The sequence below is a fragment of the Solanum tuberosum genome, unplaced genomic scaffold (genome assembly GCF_000226075.1).
Source record: "Solanum tuberosum cultivar DM 1-3 516 R44 unplaced genomic scaffold, SolTub_3.0 scf00191, whole genome shotgun sequence".
NCBI lineage: Eukaryota > Viridiplantae > Streptophyta > Magnoliopsida > Solanales > Solanaceae > Solanum > Solanum tuberosum.
In genome coordinates, this window is record NW_006239117.1 from 998,505 (window position 1) to 1,023,573 (window position 25,069).

General features: G+C 37.0%; 1 protein-coding gene across 1 annotated transcript in view; it reads right to left on the reverse strand.

Moving 5' to 3' along the window:
* LOC102593600 (mediator of RNA polymerase II transcription subunit 34-like) overlaps positions 1-25,069 on the reverse strand; it is a 53,392-nt gene that overhangs the window by 18,616 nt on the left and 9,707 nt on the right. The window contains exons 3-8 of the mRNA XM_006355176.2: positions 14,750-14,896; positions 14,468-14,683; positions 6,679-6,783; positions 6,474-6,578; positions 6,266-6,388; positions 4,225-4,313 (exon numbers count right to left, since the gene is read on the reverse strand). Of these exons, the coding sequence (XP_006355238.1) occupies positions 4,225-4,313; positions 6,266-6,388; positions 6,474-6,578; positions 6,679-6,783; positions 14,468-14,683; positions 14,750-14,896 (785 nt within the window). The remainder of the gene's footprint in view (positions 1-4,224; positions 4,314-6,265; positions 6,389-6,473; positions 6,579-6,678; positions 6,784-14,467; positions 14,684-14,749; positions 14,897-25,069) is intronic.

Here is a 25,069-nt window from a genome sequence, read left to right on the forward strand (position 1 = left end):
TAGGAGCCCTCATACTACACATATAAGCTATGTCTTTAGCAATGTATTCAAAACTTCTACTTTTTCCCTCAAATACTCTCCGATTCCTTTCTATCCACACTGCATGACTATATTCTGTATACATCAATTTGAAGAACTGGGCAGTGTGAGTGTTGCCTCTGGTTTTCTCAATGATCCAATTCAAGTGTGTGTCCCAAGAATCTGTGGTATACTCCGACCATTTAATCCACGTCAACAGCTTCCTCCAAATAGCTCTAGTGAACTCACAACATACAAACAAGTGATCTCTAGTTTCAAAATCATGCTGGCACAAAGTACATTGTTGGTTTATATCCATCCCCCATGAAGCCAACCTATCACTAGTTGGTAGCTTGTTTTGTATCTGGAGCCACATTGTAACAATGGCCTTTGGTCTTGCAGAGTTGGTGAACATCAAACCCTTCCAGGGTACTCTAGGTTTATTTCCAAGTAAGCTCAGATATAGGCTGCCGATAGTTGTCAGGTCGTTTTGTTTCTGTGTTTGCTCTAAAATCAGTCTAGCATTAAAGATTTTCTTGACCATCCATGAGGCCTGCTTTGGTACAGGTGCAGTGAAGAAATGTTGAATCTTTATATAGAAAGAGTGAATCCATCTGATCCACAACAAGTCTTGGCAATAGTAGCTTGATTCCACAGTCTAATATTGATAAGATTCATGCCACCAACTGACTTAGGAAGACAAACTTTTTCCCATGCTATCAATGCTCTCTTGTTAATGGTATTAGTTCCTGATCAAGTGAAACTCCTACAGTATGAATCAATAAGTTTAAGAACTTTTGTAGGAATAATGAAAAGCTGGGACCAGTAGGCCTGGATACCAAAGAGAACAGACTGAACCAATTGTATTCTTCCTGCATATGAGAGTGTCTTAGCAGTCCAAGAGGAGATTCGAGCAACAATTTTATTCACTAGTGGTGACCATTGCATAATAGTCAGTTTCTTAGTGGAAAGAGGGACACCAAGATACTTGAAAAGGAATTCACCACATCCAAAACCACTCTGCTGGGGTATATCAACTTTTACCTGGTCAGGGACACCACCAAAGTATATGGAGCTTTTAGTCATGTTTGCCTGCAGACCGGATGCTTGGGAAAACTTTTGGAAACACTGATATATGGCCTTTACATATTTCTGATCCTCTCTACTAAAAAGTAGCAGGTCATCTGCAAAACATAAGTGAGTTATATTCAATCTGCCACATTTAGGATGAAACTTGAATCCTTCTATTTCTCTAACTTCAGCAAGACATCTACTTAAGTATTCCATAGATATAGCAAATAAGTATGGAGAGATGGGATCACCCTGTCTAAGCCCTCTCGCAGCATTAAAAGGGGGTGTAGTATCACCATTTACCATGATTGTATAATTCACAGTATGCACACATTCAAGGATCCATTGGATGAATTTCTGAGGAAAGCATAGGTTCTCCAGAACCTGTTCTAAAAATGACCACTCCACAGAATCATAAGCTTTCTATAAGTCAATTTTTAGCATACATCTTGGAGAAATATGTTGCCTAGAATACGCTTTAACAAGTTCAGTGGCAAGAATGATGTTATCTGCAATCTTTCTCCCTGGTACGAATCCTGATTGGGCTTCACTGATTATGTGTCATAATTTTCTGCATCCTAGCAGCTAGGATTTTGGCAATGATTTTGTAAAGGATAGTGCAGCAAGCTAGGGTCTGTACTCCTTGATATTCATAGGACTAGCAGTTTTAGGGACCAGTGTGATCACAGTGCAATTAACTGGTCTATAAAGTTTTCCGGTCTGAAAAAACTCTTTAATAGCCATCAATATGTCATCTTTGGTGATACTCCAAGTCTTCTTATAAAAGTAGGCATTATATCCATCCACTCCAGGTGCTTTATCATCTCCAATAGAAGCTAGTGCATTCCAGATTTCCTCATCTATTACATCTCTGCATAATTCAACTCCTTGCTCATAAGTAATTGTGGGTCCTTTCTTCATAGTGTTTTTGTCTACAGCAGGAAGAAGCATAGTACTGGACCCCATTAGTGCCTTATAAAATTGCACCACTTTCCCCTTTATAGGCTCTGGTGTTTTCAATTTAGTGCCACTGAGTGAAGTAAGCTCAAGCATTAGCTTCTTGTTAGTTCTCTCCTTGATCATAGCTGTGAAGTATTTATTATTACTATCTCCAAGTTTTATCCATTTGGCCCTGGACTTTTGTCTTAAAGCACTTTCTTCAACAAGACTCCATTTCTCAATATCCAGAAGTCTTTGTTTCTCTTTATATAATAACTCATCATTGCACTGTTGGATGATTTGTTCCTGTATTTGCAACAATTCTTGTCTAGCAGCATTTATCTTAATGGTAGTATTTATGAATTCCTCCCTATTCAAAACTTTCAATACTTGCCTTAACGTCCTCAGCTTTGCCCAAATGTTAGCCATTGTTCCTGGAGTCATGTGTTTACGCCATATTGCTGCAACTTTGTCCATGAAAGTACTGTGTTCTGCCCATACATTGAAAAATCTAAACGGTGCCTTGCCTGTCCAGTGATTATCCTCAATTGTGAGTAGCATAGGAGAGTGATCAGAGATGTATGGTAGCTCATAAGTAGTAGCCACATGTCCCCAAGTCATCATCCAGTCCATATTGCCAAAAACTCTATCAATCCTGCTACAAAATCTATCAGCTCCCAATTGCTTGTTATTCCAGGTATAATAATCTCCTCTCCATGATACTTCATTTAGCTGCAAAGTATGAAGACAATTGGAAAAGTCTTGAGTTTCAGCTAAAGAAACCGGAGCACCACATAGCCTGTCATTTGGATATAACACAGCATTAAAGTCGCCAGCAATTAACCAAGGTCTGTCCACCCCTGGTTCAATAAGTGTTAGCTCTGCCCACAGATCCTTTCTATTTTCAATAGAGTTAAAAGCATATATAACAGTAATAAGGCAAGACAGGGTTCCAGTGATACCATTTATCAGACAATGAATTGATTGAGCAGTAGATCTAATATGAGTAACCTGGTAAAAATTTGGATCCCACACCATCCATACTCGACAATTTATCGCCCATGAATAATTATTGAATGACTGCCACCCAGGGAATACATTTGCAAGTACCCTAGGAGCCTTATGGGCTTTGACTCTAGTTTCCAACAATGCTGCCAGTTTGATGTGTTTATTCCTCAGATAGAGTTTCAATTCCTTTTGCTTATACCACTTATTTATTCCTCTCACATTCCATATAATCCAACTCATTAGATAGTCTTTCTGAGTCCTCCTTTATCAGGAGGGAGTTGCACTTGTCCACTTGATCTTCTATGAGTTCCATCCCCTTCTTTCTTCATTGGCCAGGATCCCAGTAATGGAAAATTAGTCAGGTTAAACTCTGGACTAGCACTTGTTGTTTCTCGATTCATTGTGTTGAGGTGTATTCTACCTTCTGGACTAGTCTCATTTTGGGCCAAGTTTTCCTTCACACTTTTGATTAGGAGTGGTTCTTATCTGATTCTGCTTTGAGCTTTCAGGTATGTCTGCAGGTTCCCTAATCACACCAGTAGGTTTCCATTCTTTACCAACTCTGTTAGGATCTTGTCTCTTCCTAGGTTGTGGAGGTTGGTTTTGTGGTATTTGCTTTGTGCATGTATGTCCTACCATTGAACATTTAGGGCAGAATTTAGGCTTCCAATCATAGGACACCTCTTGTTCAAATGCATTACCAGTAGGATCCATCACCACGATTTTATCAGGCAACGATTGTGTAATATTCACCTCAATGAGCATACGTGCATAGGAAATCCTTGTTTGCTTAGCAGTGCATTCATCAGCATATATGGGAACTCCAATGACACTTGCTATTTGACTCAAAGAACCTTTACCCCAACACGACATAGGAAGTTTGGGGAATTTCACCCATAAGGGAATTGTTTCCTTTTAGTGCACCCATGAAGTTCCTTTATGTATAGAAGAATGAGTGTCATTCATAGAAAACTATATTGTTTTAGAAGGTTTTCTACTTTTGGTATACGGGAGATTTTCCCCTCACAATAATAAAATTTACCACTTCATATAAAAAAGGCAAAGGAAATCACTATAAAGGCAAACAAGACACCTGTTTGCAAAGACAATATTCATAAACAATTACAGCGAAAGGAAGTTGTATATATAGAATGAACAGACAGAAATATCAAAAGAAAATTTTCATACCTTAGATGAACTCTCTCACGAGCATTTACATCCATATCCGCATGATAGTGATCAGCCGAAATTCCCCTTTCACGTAATTCTTGTGCAACCTACAGTTTGTCATCAAATAAGAAGATGAAAAAAAAAAGTTCGAGATGTAACAATAACAACAAAATTGAATTGGAAGTCAAAACACCACAATGCAAATATGATGTGGGTCAGAATAAGTAATAGCAAGGAACACAAGAATGACATGCTATTTACCTACTACCCTATAACGTTATTATACTGTTCATTACTGACCAAAATTGCCGCGAGACAAGACTAGATTATTGTTAACCGCCATGTACAGTAAATGTTGTCAAAGCTAATAGATAAAAACACACTTCTGGAAGGATAAACATTAGTAAACATTGCTGTATTCTCATCTTGCAGTGAAACTAGACTAACTACTCCGTTTTAAGAAAAACTCTCTCTCTCTCTCTCTATCACACACACACACACACACACACACACACACAATTGTGGAAGGCAATGTCATAAACCAATTTTGTTTTCTGTGAGAGCTGCCAGTCCAAACAAAAAGATAATGAGCTCAGAATGTTCCAGGGTTCCGGCGTTAATACTCTAACCAATAGACCATATCTGAACCAGTTATGCACCTCCCCACAGAATATTACAGTTCGTTGTGTGACCAAAACCACAATGTTTTACCAAGTGAAAGTAGAACAACAGAACATTCCCAGATTAGCCACATTATATCTACCATAATTATATATCTAAATGCAATGAGAATGAACCTTGTTGCTCTTTTTTGCACAACGGTTGAAACTATGAATAATTTTATTTTCTATCATTAAGCTCCAAAACTAGAGAAAACTTAAGCCCATATTTTTTTTTTTAGGACCATGGTGTCTGTGGTGCCAAAAAGAAGAGAACCTACACCAAAATATGGTTCTCAACAAAAGAGATACAATCCTCTATACAATTAAGGACCTCACAGTATACTAAAAAGAAATTAGAGATGAAATACTACATTGCAATTTTACAAAATCTTGTTCCACCCCTTCAAAAGCACTCCCATTTCATCCAAAACCTTTTATAGTCTATTAGAAAGCGTCTTAGAGATAATCATTTAGATATTCCTACCAAACTAAATAGGCCTATAATCCCTTCACTCTTTACCTTATTTAGCACAATGGTAGCAAATGAATCATTAACACTTCTCTCAAACTCGCTGTTTCTTGGAATTCTGCAATAGTCTCCAACAACTCACCTTTAACTATCCTCCAACATTGTTAGAAAAAAGCTTAAGTGAATCCATCTAGCCCCCGAGCTTTGTCTCTTGCGCAACTCCCCACCACTTCCCTACCTCTTCACCTCCATCCAACATTTTTATTTAACAGCAAAAGGATAAACACAATCATTTCAAAGAAGGAAAGCCAAAAATTATATGCAAGTACATCAAGAGAAAAGAACATCATAAACCCAAGTTCTTCTCATAAACAAAGCATCCGCCATTTACTAGTCTAACAAGACAAAAGGTATTGAAAGAGGATACACACTTGTATGATGAACTTAATGGCTTGCATATGTTGAACACTGAATATATCCTGGGCTAAAACCAATTAAGTTTAGGATGAATCTCAAGTTCAAGATTAAATACATCATCCTTCTTTTGATAAGTAGTTAATAATATGATCCTTTCACGCCCATCCTTAATGAACCATTAGAGATTCTGAACAATAAATGTCGCCGAACTTGAACCACCAACAATTGATCACATATCACAGTTGGCCGACCTATTACATGGTAGAAATTATAAGAGTTTTCACAGGGTGGTAATATGCTATATAATTAGTTCATCTAAGCAATATCCAGATCTCAAGAATTCTGTCAGATACCCAAGCAGTGGACTTCTAGCACAGAATGCTCTGTAAAACTATAGCACATCCAATCAAGAACCATTAGACATATGTTCCCAAGAGCAGTTAACACCATATTTAAAGAAAAAATTAGCACAGGAGATGGAGTCTTACAAGACAGAGATAGTGCACTGTACCTGTTCACACTCCTTCCTGGAAAAGCAATAAACTATCCCAGATTCATTATTTGGATATGATGTTCGAATATATTCAGCAATTTCATCAACCACTGTCTTTGCTATAGATGACTTCTCACGTACCTGCAAAATGGATCAAATAGTTTGAAACATAAGATGACCACTGCAGCAAACGTTATAATTTTACTTTACTTTAGTACAGCTATACCATGTAATAAAGGTTGGGTCTGTTCACTGAACTAACAAACTTAACACATCTTGGAATGTGAAGCATCTCCATCAGATCATCCTGTACTTTCTTTGTTGCAGTTGCCTGGAAAAAAGCATCCAAGTCCAGCTGCTGTTCAGAAATTATTTATTGATAAATTAAACAAAGGACACTAGTTCTCTTCAAGCTATGAGTTACTACATACTGTTAGAGCGACCATGGGAACATTAGGAAACTGAGTCTTTAATATACCAAGATTCTTGTAATCTGGACGGAAATCATGGCCCCACTGGCTACAGCAATGTGCCTCCTGCAAGCAATTTGACCGAAGTAATTGGCATAAGTTAACATGTAGTTCCAAGCAATGGCATATCTCTTCACTACTACTGCTGCTATAAATTATATTCAGTCAGTTTGGGGATAATTCCCTATTAAAGAACTAAACAATTGTATACATGAAATAGAGTTGCTCACTATCTTTCAATCATAAAAGTTTTATTTTGCAGTTAACAACAGCTTTCTATTATAGCTATTTATGAAACCATAAGATTTGCAACAGTTCTGCAAGATTCAAGTCATTAGGATATGGAATGTGAAACTAAAACGGTATTAGGTAGTTATACTTTGATTGGTGAAGTTGAAAATATTACTGATGTATGTCACTGCAAAGATAATGCTAAACAAAGGTACATCCTCAAAATTTAGGTAATCAAACCAAGGTAAGTTTCGTATGTCTAATTTCCATGCATGGCATTGATCAATCATCACTTGTATTTGAGGTTAATGGAGTTCTAGCAAGACCTACTAATTTAGTAGAAGAACAAGAAATTAAACTTAAGATATTTAGAAGTAAACTTAAGAAGGGTTGTGTTTCTCATGAACAGGTGATATTTACAATATTGATACATACATACATCATACACCCAAGATGTTATATAGAAAGTTGACCGTTTGCATTTTCCAACTCTGAATATACTAAGAGCCCGTTTGCATTGGCTTAAAAAAGTAGCTTCTAAGTCAAAAATAAAAAGTCAAACTGAAATGACTTTTAAGTCAAAAAATAAAAAGTAGGTGGAGACCTACTTTTGATTTTTGACTTATTTTTAGTCATTTTAAACTTATTCTAAGTCATTTTTGACCTTGCCAAACACTTCCTAACTTATTTTAGATCATTTTTGACTTATTTTAAGTTATTTTTTATAATTGCCAAACACTTCCAGAAGTCAAAAACTAACTTAAAAGTACGTTTGACCAACTTTTAAGTCAATCCAAACACCCTCTAATTATGGAAATATGACTATTTCTCCAACTTCAAGATTTTAGCATTTTAACTACATCTATTTAGGAAAAGTAATTAATAATACCTACTACATCTATTTAGGAAAAATAATTAATAAATACCTTAAAACTCAGATTGTGCAATTAGTTTATGTCTCAATTTGGTCAAATTATCTCAATCAACTTTGGTTATTTAATTATATGGTCCTATTGGGCATCTATATATATAAGTCAAACACTCTTATTCTATGAAACCTACATTCATAGGAAAGTGAATGCTCAAGGAAAAATATATTAGCAAGATAGAGCAAATGGTTGAGGAGAAGGAAATGATGAACCTCTTCAACCAACTTGTTGGGGGAAAAAGCATCAATGAATTTGATGCTAGAGAAACTCGAAGTTTGTTAAATCTATTTGATGTTCTGCGAACTAAACTTGATGAAAGGAAGAAACAACTAAATAAACATGCAGATGAGAAAGTTGCAACTGAAACTGATGCTAATGACAACAATGGCAATGGGGGTGAAGAGAATGGTGCGCATCCTTAGGATGCTGATTGAGCATTTAATACTTTTATTTTTTTTCAATCAATGTTTTGTCATGTTGTCTTTTAATATTGCTTCCCTAGTTATAAGCTTGTTGCTCGTTGTTCATTTATTTATGTTATTGTTGTCATTTTAATGATGTATGAAGGATTTTCTAATTAAGTCCAACCAACATAGTTATTACGTATCCTTTAGCTTTTCATACAAAAAGCTAGTTATATGTGGTATGTTCCAATTTTGTCGCTGACCACCATGCAAAAGGTACGCCGCTTAGTATGATTTATATAAAGTAAAGGCATAACAAATCCATTAATCAAGGCGGAACCCATCGATGGTCACCTAAAGTTGCCACCATCTTTCACTTAGACACCTCAACTAGGCTTTGTTCATTTTAGACACCTCATGTCGGGTCCTACCGTGTCACTTTGACACCTTTTTTACAATCAACAAAAATATTAAGGAGAGTTTAATGCACTCTCCGATGATGTGTCGTCTAAGTAAAGAATTAAATAAAGACATGTGGTATCATAAATAATTATTAAAAGATATATTATGAATAAAAATTATTTTTAGAACTATTTAATTAATAACTTTTAAAAATTACATGTTAATAATTAAAAAATATTAAAAGAAAGTACAACACCTTTTTCTTTCCACCATCTCCATCTATCCTCCTTCTCTAAACACCATAACCATCTTCTTCAAATTTAACATCATCAATACCACTATCTCTTCCTCCAAATCCAACTAGACATGAACCGATCTTATCATACTGCAAGAAAACTCTCCGTACAAAAATAACCTGTTAGAACCTAATGGATATTTTTCCCTTTCTCCGACCAGGCTCCCCCAATGGATACGATGGGCGGCCAACCTCTGGCTCAGCAAAATCAACCCCTGACCGTCCAGATGAAGAAACTCAAAACCCAATTACAGAGCATGCCAAAACCCCTTATAATGCCTTCAATGGAGCTCAATCCCCTTCCTTCAAATCAAACTATCATAATCATCAAATTTAACATTAATTTGGATCACAAGCTTTTACTCGTAACCTAGCTACCATAATCACTATCACCATCCATTTCTTTAAATCTACCATTTATTTTTTTTTCTTCGACCAGATCCATAGCTTCATAGACCAACAAAAAAGAAAAGCCAAAAGCTTAAGGAAACGAAAAGCTAGGATTTCAAAAATTGAAGATTGGGGTAAAAGCTTATGTGCCACAATGGAAGCCGAAGATTAAAAAACAACAAGCTTGAATCAAGTTTCTATAGCTTCAAATTCAAAGTTATACAAAAAAATATGAGAATAACTGAAATGCCTTTTATATTTCAAAATTATATTGCAAATTATTGAGGCTACATATTGTTGAATAACATGTGTATGATATTTTCTTCATCTTACCATTTATAACCACTGCTTTAATTATTTTTTTAAATTCATGTGCTACATTCTGAAATGACAATGGAGAGGAAGGTTGAATATATGGTGGTGGATGGTGAAGGGAGTGTGGGAAGGAGAGAGAAGGAAGAAGGAATAAAAAAATTGCAAAATTTAAGCTTTTTACGCACTTAAAATGTGTGCAACACACACTATGCCAAGTCAATGAAAATTGTCAAAATGATGCAACGAAACCTAACATGAGGTGTCTAAATATGGAAAAATCTCAGTTGAGGTGTCTAAGTGAAAAATGGTGTCATTTTAAGGTGGTCACCGATAGGTTCCGCCATTAATCAATGAAGTGAGTTGAGAGTCATGAGCTCTCGAGTTCAAATCCTAATCGAGGCAAAAATACTTTGATTTCCTACAATGTGTTGAAGCCTTGGTAGACAAAATTACTTGATACCTGTGATGTTGGCGAGTAACGAGTACTTTATGGAATCAATCGAGATGCGCACAAACTTGGTCTGGATTCCACAATTATACAAAAGGACTGGGTACATGTAAAAATTGGAATTTCAATCTAGTCAACCTATTTGTGCAACAAACAGTAATCTCATCCAATCAATAATGAACATCACTAGATAATCAATGTCTAGTAAGACTTAAACACAATTGTAAATAATCACTCTTCAATTAGTGTTACTTAAATTAGGTTGAGGATACTTACCAGATAAATACCCGTAAAAATCTACTTTGAGATCTCATACTTAAGTTGCTCAGACTCGAGTATCGGTGTCTGATACGGGTGTGAATCTAGTGGTCAGATCTCACATGATCCAATTTTAATATTCATGAGAGCAGATTCAGGTACGGATAAGGGTGTAGGGATTCAGCTAAAAATAATTCCAATATCTAAAAGTAAAGTTATATCTAAATTATGAGACATTATGTGGAAAACTTACAAGGTATTCTGGGGAGAAAATATTGATCAAGAGGAAAATCATCAAAGGCAATATAAGGAAAAGGACTCACAAAGAAATTTTTAGAACAAGGTACTACATTTTCTTCAATGTCACCTTAGCTTTTGTTTTCATTACAAAAATAATTGTATCCGCCCTGAATTTCTCCATTGATTTTGGTCAAAGTATCAAAAATCGATCAACCAACTCCGATATGGATCCCATGCACATGTCGTGTCGACACCGGTGTGGTATTTCCCAAGCAACATAGTATGAAATGTCTTATTTGATTCCTCACCACTCGCGGCTTCTCTTTCTCTGTCACCTCCAGTATCTCGGTCGTTGCGCGGTCAATGTAGTCAAAGGCACGCTAAAGCCTTGAAGCAAGGCTTAAAATATATTGAGCGATTTGCCTTGCTGAATGTGCACCTCAATTTCGTCATCAAGATTTCTAAGGCATACTTTGCCTGCCAATGAGACTCTTTTGAAGAGGCGATACTAAACAATTGATATTTCACTTTGCAATATTATTTTTTTCAAAATATTTGTTCATATATTTGTCATTCATGCTTATAACAATTGGTTTTTGGACTAACATTGGTCGACTATATCTGATACAGATCCCATGCCCATATTGTGTCGGCTGAAACCCCTACTTTTGCTAGCATGACAACAAGCACGGACCAGCAACAAGGAGTCAATTAAATGATCAAGGCATCGATTGCTTCCACTTGTGGCCTTCTTCAACAGAAAGGAGTGATCATTCCTGCTTATAGAGAACCCATAGAGGTTTTGGAGGAGAGGCAATTGTGGGCAGAACATGAACCGCTCATTGTTCATGGAGCACTCAGTTGCTTGGAAAACTAGATAAATTCCAAAAAATGTAGTTAAGTCGGTTATCCAATAGTAATTGAACCTACAAATTTGTCAATTATGAGTTGGACGCTTTAACCATTCAGCCGTGGATGCAAAAGGACTCAGCGAGTGAAATAGGTTTTGGTTATTCCTTCTCGAGTTTTTATTTCTTCCATTAGAAGGAGATTCAAGAAAAGATGGACACTAGATTTGATGTTTCAAAGAAGTACAACCACCGAAGTCTAGTTGATGTTTACAAACCTCCAACCCTAAGAGACTCTACAATCATTATGTGAAAAGGAGTGACAAACTCATTTTTATTCAATCATAGATTGGTCCAAAGAACGAGAGTCGGCTTCCAACATTAAGTCGGTTGGGAATTCATACAGGCAGTTCATTCGTAGTATAAACATTAGGCTTCGGTCAAGTAAGGGATTGGGTTGAGATGAGGGTTCCAATCCGAAATACTTAGCCTGGTCTGAGCTAGACTAACAGATTTGACAACAAGAGCTGACCTATGAGCAAAAGTCTTGGAAGAGTGAGCGCAAGGAAGGACATTTCAACATCGAAAGTGAAAAAACCGAGCAACATAGTCTCATACTGTCTCATTGGATTCCTCACCATCGACTAGTTCTCTTTCTGTGCCACCTCCAATGTCATTGCCACTGCGTAGACAGTGCTGTAAAAGGCACTCTTAAAGCACGCTTAATCCCTGAAGCGAGGCTCAAAATATGATGAGCACTTTACCTCGATCAATGTGCGCTTCAATGTTGTCATCAAGGTTCTAACTTCTAAGGCATACTTTTCCTACCAATGAGACTCTTTTGAAAAAGCGACACTAAACAATTGATATTTCACTTTATAATATATTTTTTTCAAAATATTTGTTCATATATTTGTCATTAATGCTTATAGTTATTGATTTTTGACTAAACATATATATTTGTATTTTTTTCTCCCTTTGTCCTTTTTTCATTAAAGAACGTGCTTTATTTACGTTTTGCACTTAAGGCTCCTCCGTGACTGTTCAACATCACAAGTATCGAGTAACTTTACACTGCCTTCTTATTAATGGTTATGTTTTCTTCATTGTTTGCTTCTACTTTTACATGGGTTTGATGCACTTGAGCTGAGGGTCTTTTGGAAACAACATCTCTACCTCCACAAGGTAGTGGGAAGGTTTGCGTACACACTACCCTCCCCAAACCCAGTGTGGGATTTCACCGGGTATGTTGTTTTTGTGGTTGTTGTAGTGCTCTTTAAGAGTCCGGAACGGCAGAATGATAAAATATTGACAAGATCTTATATAGAAAGTTTACCGTTTGCATTTTCCAACTCAGAAATACATTCATTAAGGAAATATGATTATTTCTCCAACTTAAAGATTGAGTTTTAGCATTTTAACTACATCTATTTAAGAAAAGTAATTAATAAATTCCTATTACAGCTTATTTAAGAAAAGCAGTTAATAAGTACCTTAAAACCCAGATAGTGCAATCAGTCTATTCTCAATTTGGTCAAATTATTTAAATCAACTTTTGGTTATTTAATAATATGGTCCTATCGGGCATCTACATATGTAAGTTAAACGCTCTTATTCTATGAAACCTACCTTCGAAGGAAAGTGAATGCTCAGGGAAAACATATTAGGAAAATAGAGCAAATGATTGAATAGAAGAAAATGGAGAACCTTTTCGACCAACTTATTGAGGGAAAAAGCATTAATGACTTTGATGCTAAGATAAATTGAAGTTTCGTTGAATCTATTTGTTGTTCTACAAACTAAACTTGACAAAGGAAGAAACAACTGAATAAACATGCATATGAGAATGTTGCAACTGAAACTAATGCTAATGAAAATAATGACAATGCTGGTGAAGAGAATGATGGGCATCCTTAGGATGTTGATTGAACATTTAATACTTTCATTTTTTTTCTATCAATGTTTTGTCATCGTTTTGTTTAATAGTGCTTCCTAGTTATAAGTTTCTTGCTCATTGTTCATCTATTTATGCTATTGCTGTCATTTAAATGATGTATGAAGGATATTTTAATTAAGTCCAACCTACATAGTTATTATGTATCCTTGAACTTTCATAAAAGAAAAAAGCTAGTTATATGTGGTATGTTCCCATTTTCTCGCTGACCCATCATGCAATAGGTACACTGCTATAGTTAGTATGATTTACATAAAGGTAGGCATAACAAATGAATTGATCAATTAGGTGAGTTGAGTGTCATGAGCTCTCACGTTCAAATCCTAGCCGAGGCAAAAATATTATGATTTCCTCCAATCTGTTGAAAACTTTGGTAGACAAAGATGCTCAATTCCTGTGATGTTGGCGAGTAACAAGTACCCTATGGAATCAATCAAGATGTGCGCAAACTTGGCCTGGATTACACAATCATTAACAAGGACTAGGTACATGTAAAATTTGGAATTTTGATCCAGCGAAACTATTTGTGCAACAAAAAGTAATCTCATCCAATCTAATGAATATCATTAGTTAAACAATAACTAGCAAAACTGACACAATTTTGGTCAATCACTCTTTAAGTAGTGTTTCTTAAATAGTAGAGTTTAAAAAAAAAGTAGTGTTTCTCAAATTAGGATGAGGATACTTACCAAATAAATACTCGTAAAAACATACTTTCGGATCTCATACTTAAGTTGCTCAGACTCAGGTATGTATGCCCGTTGCGGTTGCGGATCTAGAGGTCAGATCTCACATGATTTTTAAATTTTAAGATTCAGTAGTGCGGATCCAGATACATACAGGTGCAGGGATTCAGCTAAAAATAATTCAAATATCTATAAATAGAATTATATGTCTAATTTTAGAAAATAAGTGATATGCACAGGATAGGCTGTTAGCCCCTCAAAGACGGATGAGAGGACGAAAAAGAAGAGAGATCCTCAAAGATTTAACTATAGCATACTGCAAGTGGGAAAACACAAAATTGTAGACTTACATCAATTGAAATTAGAGAAAGACGACCAGCATGGTGACACTTTTCAAGTTTTGACATAAATCTCTTGCTCTTTGATATCTTTTCAGGTGTAACATACAATATTTTAAGCTCATCCCCGCCCTTCTCCAAAGCCTTGTATATGAACTTCTCATTCTCCTTGGTAGTTGTTGAGGTTAACATGAAAGCTGGGATGCCTAAAGCTGCCAAACCCATGACCTGAGGCAATAACATTTGTCAGCAGTTGTTGAATACAAGAGGAAGATGAACTGGGTACTTGGATACCTGATCTTGAATAAGAGAAAGCAAAGGACTGACAACAAGAGCCACGCCATCCCGCAGAACTGCTGGAAGTTGGTAGCAAAGACTCTTGCCCCCACCAGCAGCCATAATTACTAGAACATCCCTTCCACTCATTATTGTGTTTATTATCTACAAATAGATTACTGACATCAGCAAATCTCTAAATGGAAAATCACAACTATATTTTAAAAATTCAGCCAAAGACGATTTAATGTAAATCTTTACTTATGTGCACTTTCGATTTCAGTAATACCCCAACAGGAAGTATTTTGTCTATCAATAAACCCCAGAAAGATGAAAAGAAACACAGAACGATCAATCGAGATGAATAATGATTTGAAAATTATACCACACCCAACATTTCAACCTCCACAATTACTTCATGAGCAAAATCCTAGTATGCTGCTTCAAATTTCTAAACCCAGTTTTCCCTCTTCCGTGTTAGCCATAAGAGTGTTCCATTTGAGACTACGTAAAAGCATCTTTAATTCCTGCCATATGAAATTTCTCCTCAATGAGTCAAGTCTTCTTTTCATAATATCTCCGATGGTCACTCAACTATAAACTTCTCTCAGAAAGTCACTCAACGTTGGTATTTAACCCAAAAGTCACTCAACTATGAATTTTTTTCTCAGAAAGTCACTCAACTTTGATTTTAACCCAAAAATCACTCAACTATGAAAGTTTTACTTACAAAGTCACTCAGAGATGTTTTGAGAACAAGAGCATCCCTTTCCAAAGCATTAAAATGAACTGTCTAGTGACCTTTTACTTTTGGAGTATACATACTATACCTAAGGATCCAGGGGACATCACCCTATTCTTAGATAGTTTATGAGGGAGATACGTGTTTAGATTTTTTTTGACAAACCCTCTATACTTTTGATGTAAGTACTACAAGAATTCCATGTTGGAGGTCTCAAGTTCGACACCCCTTGCCAACGAAAGCAAAGGGTTTGCCTTCTGGGTCGAGCTCGTCGCACCAGGCTTGCCTGGTGCGGGTTACCTCTCCTATGTGGTTTGCGAGCTATTGCATAGGAGCGGGGGTTTTACCCTGTGCGCACCCAAAGGGTAGCGGCTGCGGGTTTCCCTTGTCATCAAAAAAAAAAAAGTACTACAAGAATTCAGTATTGGTGTACTTCTATGTTTATAATACCAGTTGACTTTCTCAAAAAGAAAGTCACTCAATATATATAATTAATTGTTTCATCAAAATTTATTGACATGAAATTTTTATTTAAAGCCAAAATTTTAAGAAATAAAACAAAAATTATTTTCTCATTTTCACCCTTCGGGGGTGGCCCAGTGGTTTGGGCTTGGGACTTCCATGTTGGAGGTCTAAAGTTCGAAACCCCTTGCCAGCGAAAGCAAGGGGTTTGTTTTCTGGGTCGAGCTCGTCGCACCGAGCTTGCCTAGTGGGGGTTACCTCTCCTGTGTAGTTTGTAAGCTATTGTATAGGAGCAGAGGTTTTACTCTATGCGCACCCAAAGGGTAGCGGCTACGGGTTTTCCCTTATCATCAAAAAAAAAATTCTATTTTCTCATTATCCTTTCACAAGATTGAAAGAAATAGAATATTATTTTCGGTATAACACTAGACACTAGATCTCTTTTTGGTTTATTTTTTTGTTAAAAGGTCAAAAGATAAGTTATAAGTCACCTCAAATTCAATTAATACAGTTCCCATGGCAATGATTGTCCATCTACAATTCCTTAAAATAAATATCTTTTTATTTCTTAAATTTAGGTTTTAAATAAAAAATTTCATATCAATAAATTTTAATGAAAAAATCAATAAAATAGATTGAAGGGCTTTGTAAATAAAACTTACATAGTTGAGTGATGTTTGGATTAAAAAATCAAAGTTGAGTGGCTTTGTAAGAGAAAAGCGCATAATTGAGTGACTTTGGATTAAAAACCCAAGTTGAGTAACTTTATGAAAGAAAAGTCCATAGTTGAGTAACTTTCTAAGAGAAAAGTCCATAGTTCAGTGACTTTTGGTTAAAAACCAAAGTTGAGTGACTTTTTGCGAGAAAAGTTCATAGTTGAGTAACCATCTGAGATATTCTCTCCCACTCCATGAGCAAAATCTTAGTATGCTACCTCAAATTTCTAAACCCAGTTTTTCCTATTCCTTGTTAGCAATAAGAGTGTTCCATTTGACTACGTGAAAACATCTTTATTCTTTTTCCTGCCATATGAAATTTCTCCTCGATGAGTCAAGTCTTCTTTTCCACCTAACCAATTTTTTCTCGCATCTCTAATCCCTAGCCTAATCTCCTAAATTTATTTTAAGCAAATAAAAGAAACCCAAATAATTTGTTGGACGAGAACTAACTTCACATTCTAGAATCCCTACCAATACTTGAATTTCATTAACCGGATATAACAAACTCTTTCTCTAATTTACATGTAGACCAGACACGACTTCAAAAAGGGTTAATAGTACTCATAAATGCCATAGCTGGTAAATCTCAGGCCTCACAAAAAATCAAAATATCGTCAGCGTAAAGCAAATGGGAAATCTCTAAATTGCTACCTCTACTATGTCACTAGAAGCTCCTCAGCCATCCATGTTGATTTGCCATCGTTGCCATACCGTTAAAACAGTCCATAGCAATACTTAATAGGGGTGGTGACAAAGGATCCCATCGTAACATTCTCCTTTGGGATGAAAAAAATCCTTCCGAAAAACCATTTATCATAAAATTAACAATAGAGAATCTAACAGTACTAATGGCGAAAAAGAGTCCATCCAATCTATTTACTTTGAAACCCCACGTCTCTTAACACCTTGGGTAGAAAGTTGCAATTTACATAATCATAGGCATTTTCATTATCAAGCTTGCAAAGAAGCTCAGGTACTTCTTCCATTGTTCTAGTATCCACCATACACTTATTTGCTATCAAAGTTGCATCTATGATCTGTTTGCTTTTATTATCCATTGACATATTCCTAGAGCTTCCAAGGGAAGTATGACTAGAACCACCCTAGATGCCTTGGCAATAGGTTCCAAATGTAATTTTGTGTTAGAATAGAAATATGTATATATATTCCTACTTAGAATAGGAAGAAGAATAGGAATAGGAATCCTAGTTAGAAAAGGATTTCAATGTATTGTCTATAAATAAGGTCTCAATGTAACAATTTAGATACACAATTCAATAATATTTTTCCCATATATTTCTCACATGGTATCAGAGCATTGGTGAGAAACTTCAAGTCACCGTGTCAAATTACGGCGATGACGGTTGGGACTGATTTGTGTCATCTTTCGTTCTGAAGGTGTTGTGCTAAAGACAACACCATCACGAGGCTCGGGAAGCTCAGGCGACTGAACCCCAATCAGATCCACCGAAAAATAACCCCCCACGCGCCCCCATGCGCCGTTCGGAGGTGGAAGTTTTCCGGCGAGATCTGTTTACTCCTCGGCGCGTGAGTGCTGCTCCGATCATCTTTTTTCGAGCTGTTTTCTTCTGTTGGGGTCTCCCAGTATTTCCAACCAGAACCCATTCAGTTTTCTCTAGATCCGATCACCGAAATTAGGGTTCCGGTGATTTTCAAGCAGTTTCCGGCAAGTTCCCGACGAAATCAGAATTTTCAGGCCACTGTGGGGTAGATTCCGGCACTTTCCAGCAAGTTTCTTACTCTTTTCAAGTCAAATTTCGAAAAATGTCTTTCGGGTGTGATGTTTTTGGCTCCAAAAATACGGGAATTGGAAGTTCAAGCCTTACAATCACTTCAGAACCATTAATGGGAAGTTCAAACTATTTAGCTTGGGCTTCTTCAATTGAGTTGTGGTGCAAGGGTCAAGGTTCAAGATCACTTAACAAACAATGCTTGCGTTGTAGATGAAAAGACAAAGTCTAGTGACGAAGGTGCAAAAGCCAAAGCACAATGGGAGAAAGTGGATGCCCAATTATGTAGTCTCCTTTGGCGCTCTATTGATTCTAAGTTGATGCCCTTGTTTCACCCATTCCAGACATGTTATTAGTTTGGGAAAAGGCACGTGCTTTATACACTAATGACATTTCTCGATTCTATGATGTGATATCTCGGATGACCAACTTAAAGAAACAAGAATCCGATATATCTACTCACTTGGGACAAGTACAGGCAGTCATGGAGGAATTTTCATGTAGTACCGAGGGTCGTTCAGAGTCTATTTTTTCATTAGTTCATTCTGATATTTGGGGTCCTAGTAGAGTCAATTCCACCTTAGAATTTCGATATTTTGTTAGTTTCATTGATGATTATTCAAGATGTACTTGGGTTTTCTTAATGAAAGATCGTTCTGAGTTGTTTTCTATATTCAAAAAGTTTCTTTGCTAAAATACAAAATCAATTTGGTGTTTCTATTCGTACTTTTTGTAGTGATAATGCCTTAGAATACTTATCCTCCCAATTTCAGGAGTTTATGACTCACCAAGGCATTATTCACCAGACTACTTGTCCATACACCCCTCAACAGAACGATGTAGCAGAAGGAAAAATAGGCATCTTATTGAGACTGCTCGTACTCTTCTCCTTAGAATCCCATGTTCCGCTGCGTTTTTTGGGGAGATGCAGTTCTTACTTCTTGTTATTTAATAAATAGAATGCCCTCATCTTCTATTCAGAATCAGGTTCCACATTCCATACTGTTTCCTGAGTCACATCTCTATCCTATCCCCCCTCGTGTCTTTGGGAGCACATGCTTTGTTCATAACTTAGCCCCAGGGAAAGATAAATTAGCCCCTCGTGCCCTCAAATATGTCTTTCTTGGTTACTCTCGAGTTCAAAAAGGGTATCGTTGTTATTCACATGATCTTCATCGTTACCTTATGTCCGCTGATGTTACATTCTTTGAGTCTCAGCCTTACTATACGTCTTCTGATCATCCTGATGTATCTATGGTCTTACCCATAACTTAGGTTTTACCTATACCAACTTTTGAGGAATCTACGGTTACTTCTACATCTTTTCATGTCATGCGCTAGACCCTGCTCGTACTGCGGACTTGCCTCCTCCTAGCCAACCGCTTGCACTTCAGAAAGGTATACGATCCACTCAAAATACTAACCCTCATTATAACTTCTTGAGTTATCATCGTCTATCAACACCCCATTATGCCTTTGTATCGTCTTTGTCCTCTATTTCCTTTCCTAAGACTACAGGTGAAGCACTTTCTCATTCTGGATGGAGGTAGGCTATGGTTGATGAGATGCCTGTTTTGCATAAGAGTGGTACTTGGGAGCTTGTCTCTCTTCCTGCAGGTAAATCTACCGTTGGTTGTCGTTGGGTTTATGCAGTCAAAATTGGTCCAGACGGTCAGGTTGATCGGCATAAGGCTCGCCTTGTTGCCAAAGGGTATACTCAGATATTTGGGCTAGATTATAGTGACACTTTCGCCCTTGTGGCTAAAATAGCATATGTCAGTCTTTTTCTATCTATGGCTGTCGTTCGTCATTGGCCTCTTCACCAGTTGGACATTAAGAATGCTTTTTTGCATGGTGATCTTGAGGAGGAAGTCTATATGGAGCAACCACCTGGTTTTGTTGCTCAGGGGGAGTCTAGTAGCCTTGTATGTCGATTGCGTAGGGCACTCTATGGTCTGAAACAGTCTCCTCGAGCTTAGTTTGGGAAGTTCACCACAGTAGTTCAGGAGTTTGGCATGACTCGTAGTGGAGCTGATCACTCTGTGTTTTATCGGCATTCTGCACCAAGTCAATGTATCTATTTGGTTGTTTATGTTGATGATATTGTTATCACCGGTAATGATCAAGATGGTATCACCGATTTGAAGCAACATCTCTTTAAGCACTTCCAAACTAAAGACCTTGGCAGATTGAAGTATTTTCTAGGTATTGAGGTTGCTCAGTCTAGATCAGGTATTGTTATTTCTCAACGCAAGTATGCCTTAGACATTCTTGAGGAGACAGGAATGATGGGATGTAGACCTATTGACACTCATATGGATCCGAATGTTAAGAATGTTAAACTCCTTCCAGGACAGGGGGAGCCACTTAGTAATCCTGAAAGGTATAGACGACTCGTTGGAAAATTGAATTATCTCACAGTAACTAGACCTGACATCTCTTTTCCTGTGAGTGTTGTAAGTCAGTTTATGACTTCCCCTTGTGATAGTCATTGGGAAGTAGTTGTTCGTATCCTGCGATATATAATGTCAGCTCCTGGTAAAGGACTACTCTATGAGGATCAAGGCCATGAGCATATCACTGGATATAGACGTTCGACATCCGGATATTGTGTTTTAGTAGGAGGTAATTTGGTGTCGTGGAAGAGTAAGAAACAAAGTAGTGGTTGCTCGATCTAGTGCAAAATCAGAATATCGAGCAATGGCGGCAGCAACTTGTGAGCTAGTTTGGATCAAACAATTGCTGGGAGAACTAAAATTTGGCGAAATTGATCAGATGGAACTTGTGTGTGACAATCAAGCAGCTCTTCATATCGCATCAAATCCAGTGTTTCATGAAAGGACTAAGCACATTGAGATTGACTGTCACTTTGTCAGAGAAAAGATACTCTCAGGTGATATTGTTACGAAATTTGTGAAGTCAAATTATCAGCTTGTAGATATCTTCACCAAATCCCTCACAAGTCCTCGTATTAATTACATCTGTAACAAGCTAGGTACATATGATTTGTATGCACCAGCTTGAGGGGGAGTGTTAGAATAGAAATAAGTATTTCCTACTTAGAATAGAAATAGGAATAGGAATAAGAATAGGAATCCTAGTTGGAAAAGGATTCCAATGTAGTGTCTATAAATAGGATCTCAATGTAACTAATTAATATATATTCCTACTTAGAATAGGAAGAAGAATAGGAATAGGAATCCTAGTTAGAAAAGGATTTCAATGTATTGTCTATAAATAAGGTCTCAATGAACAATTTAGATACACAATTCAAAAATATTTTTCCCATATATTTCTCACATTTTGTAACAACCCAAATGACCGTTTTGAGTTCTACTTCTCGTAGTTCATTTGGTTATTTATGACTTGCAAGTATGGGAGCACGGGTAGCAAGAAGTTCATGAACGCTTTGGAACACTTGAACTCAAACTAAAAGCATAAAGTGCATAGAGTTGACCAAAGTCAACATTATGGGAAAATGAACTTAAGACTCGTGGTTCGAAGGTTACAATAAGTTAGTATGATGATTTTGGACTTGTATGTATATTCGAATTAGGACCTAAGAGGCTCCGGTGCAACTTGACACTATTGCATGAAAGTTGAAAAGTTCAGGATTTTAAAAGTTCAAAAGTTTGATTTGGACCTTCATTTAGGGTTGTGACATTTCCGTACGTGTTTTTGAGCCTTTGAAAAGTCCATATAGGGTAATTGGACTTGTTGGGATGGTTTGGAGGGGAACCCGAGGAGCTTGGGTGAGTTTCACGCGTTTGGAGCAAATTTGGAGAAGATTGGAAGTGCTGAAACTGATTTGACCTGATTTCACAAGAGAACAGCATCCAATCTATAAAAAATTTGGAGATGATGTTTGAATGGAAGTTGTATCCCTTTGAGTCTAGTTTTCAGTGGTTCAAACCGTTTGTCATTTGAACATCTGTACAAAAAGTTATGGTCATTATACTGGAGACTGTAGAGCAGTTTTTAATACATCAAACTTCATTACACTATTTAAGCCGGATTTTTGTGATTTTTATTTCATTTGCCAACTCTTGGAGCTCGGCTTTGAGAGGTTGAACCTATGTTTCATGTACAAGCTTGGGGTAAGTTATTCTAAGTTGAATCTATGATTATTTCATGAATCTAACCTTGGATTTGTCACTTGAACACGAAACCAAAGATGGATTTGTTATATCTATTTTTCATGATTCTTGATTGTTGCCTGACTACTTGAGCATATTTTCATGCTAGTGATAATGTTATAGGCATCGTTTTCCATGCTAGATTCACATTTCCTAACTATGTGCATGCTAGACTACATGTTTAGCTGATAGTTATGTCATATTTATATGCTTTGTGACTGCGTACCTGATTTTGAATCTTGATATGAATTTGGCGCGTGAGTTGTTCGTATCATGCATCAGTTCTCACATGAATTGTCTGTGTTGGTTATGCTATGGCACATGAGTTTCTGTGTCAGTAATCAGTTTCACATGTTAGTTGTCCGTGCTGGTTATCTTAGTACATGATTTGTCCATGCAATTTGTGGACATGGAATTGTCCCCCTAGGGTCACTGCTCCTGGGCACCCCAGGCCAGTGTTTTGGACGGCGAAAGGCGATAAAAGGCGACAAGGGTCTGCCTCGCCACAAGGCGAGGCGAGTGGCGAGGTGCTCGCCTTTTTGAAGTGCGGCACCATTTAATACCAAAAATTAAAATATTTAATTGCATATGTAAATAATCAAACAATAACATATTAGCAATTTTTCAATTCAAAACAAAAATAGATAGTACATACTAAAAGTCTAGAACTTGAATGAGAAAAATAGAACAAAAGTCAAAACAAAGGTAGAAGTGACTCTAAAGTCTGATGAAGAAGAAGAAGAAGAAGGAAAAAGAACAGAGGAAGAAGAAAAGAAGAAATATGTATTGGTTAGACTTTGAAGTCGCCGAAAAAGTCTGGCTAGTTGCCGGAGGAGTCAAGTCGAAAACCCTAAAATTACCTTTTAACTTTTAAAACCCTAAATTGGTCGCCTTTTTTTAAGAAAATACAAAAGGCGACGACTTTCTAGCCTTTCTCGCTTCTTGCCTCTCGCCTTTTGTCGTCATGGCGTCGCCTTTGAAGATCGCCTCGCCACAAAGGTAAAAGGCGATGAAGGGTCGCCTCGCCTCGCCTCGCCTCTTGCCATTGGCGACGAGGCGATCGCCTTTCACAACACTGCCCCAGGCAGTGTGCTCACAGTCGCGTGCTGAGAGCACTGGTTATGAGACAATTGGGAGAGTCAGTATCATATGTATTTGATTTTTATTTACTCATATATTCATATCATTTTATATGTTGTACTGGTGTATAAATTGCGATGTTGTTTAGATTGACTTACATTGTATTGATATTCTTCTTTATCTGTTGAGCTTATACTATCTGCACAGGTTAATACAGTAGGTATTTTGAAATCAACCCTCCACTACTTTGTTGGGGTCAGTCAATGATATCTACAGAGTACGCATGAGTTAAATTGTTACGGTGTTCGTGGGAGAGCATTGGAGATCATACCAGCGTTTTGGTGATGAGTTGCCTGCTAATTCTTCGTAGTTAGAGTCATTCATCATGTTGTATTCCAAGCAGATGATGCACTTCTCATATTCAGAGTTGTACCTTCCATTCTTAGTAGATCATGACTTGTGACACCAGTTCTTTGAGGTTGTATCGATCACTCCACATTGTATTCAATTTAGTGTTATCTTATTTATACTATCCTGTTAGACTTGTGGTTATTTCAAGATTGGTTCACCTGAAGGGTTGGATTAGGTGCTGTCACGGCTAAATGGGATTTGGGTCATGACAAATTCTGGAAAGACTATTGTTGCTCCTTTACAAGTGTGAGAAATATAAGGAAAGAATATTATTGAATTGTTGTTGTAATAATTACATAGAGAACCCTATTTATAGACACTATATAATACAATTCCTTACCAAAATAGGAGACTATAAACTATTCCTAGTTTGTGTAGGATTGTGTTTTCCTATTCTATTCTAAGACTCCCCCTGAAGCTGGTGCATACAAATTATATGTACCTAGCTTGTTACAAATGCAATTAATACGAGGACCGGTAAGAGACTTTGGTGAAGATATCTGCAAGTTGATCATTTGACTTCACAAATTTTGGTAACAATATCTCCTGAGAGTATCTTTTCTCTTACAAAGTTGACAATCAATCTCAATGTGCTTAGCCTGTCATGAAACGCTGGATTTGATGCGATATGAAGGGCCGCTTGATTATCACACACAAGTTCCATATGACCGGTTTCTCCAAACTTCAGTTCTCCAAGCGACTGTTTGATCCAAACTAGCTCACAAGTTGCTACAGCCATTGCTCGATATTCTGCTTCTGCACTGGATCGAGCAACCACACTTTGTTTCTTACTCTTCCATGACACCAATACCTCCAACTAAAACACAATATCCGGATGTAGAACGTCTATCAAAGGGTGATCCTGCCCAATCAGCGTCTGTATATCCGGTGATATGCTCATGACCTTGATCCTCGAAGAGTAGTCCTTTACCAGGAGCTGACTTTATATATCGAAGAATACGAACAACTGCATCCTAATGACTATCACAAGGAGAAGTCATAAACTGACTTACAACACACACAAAAAAAGAGATGTC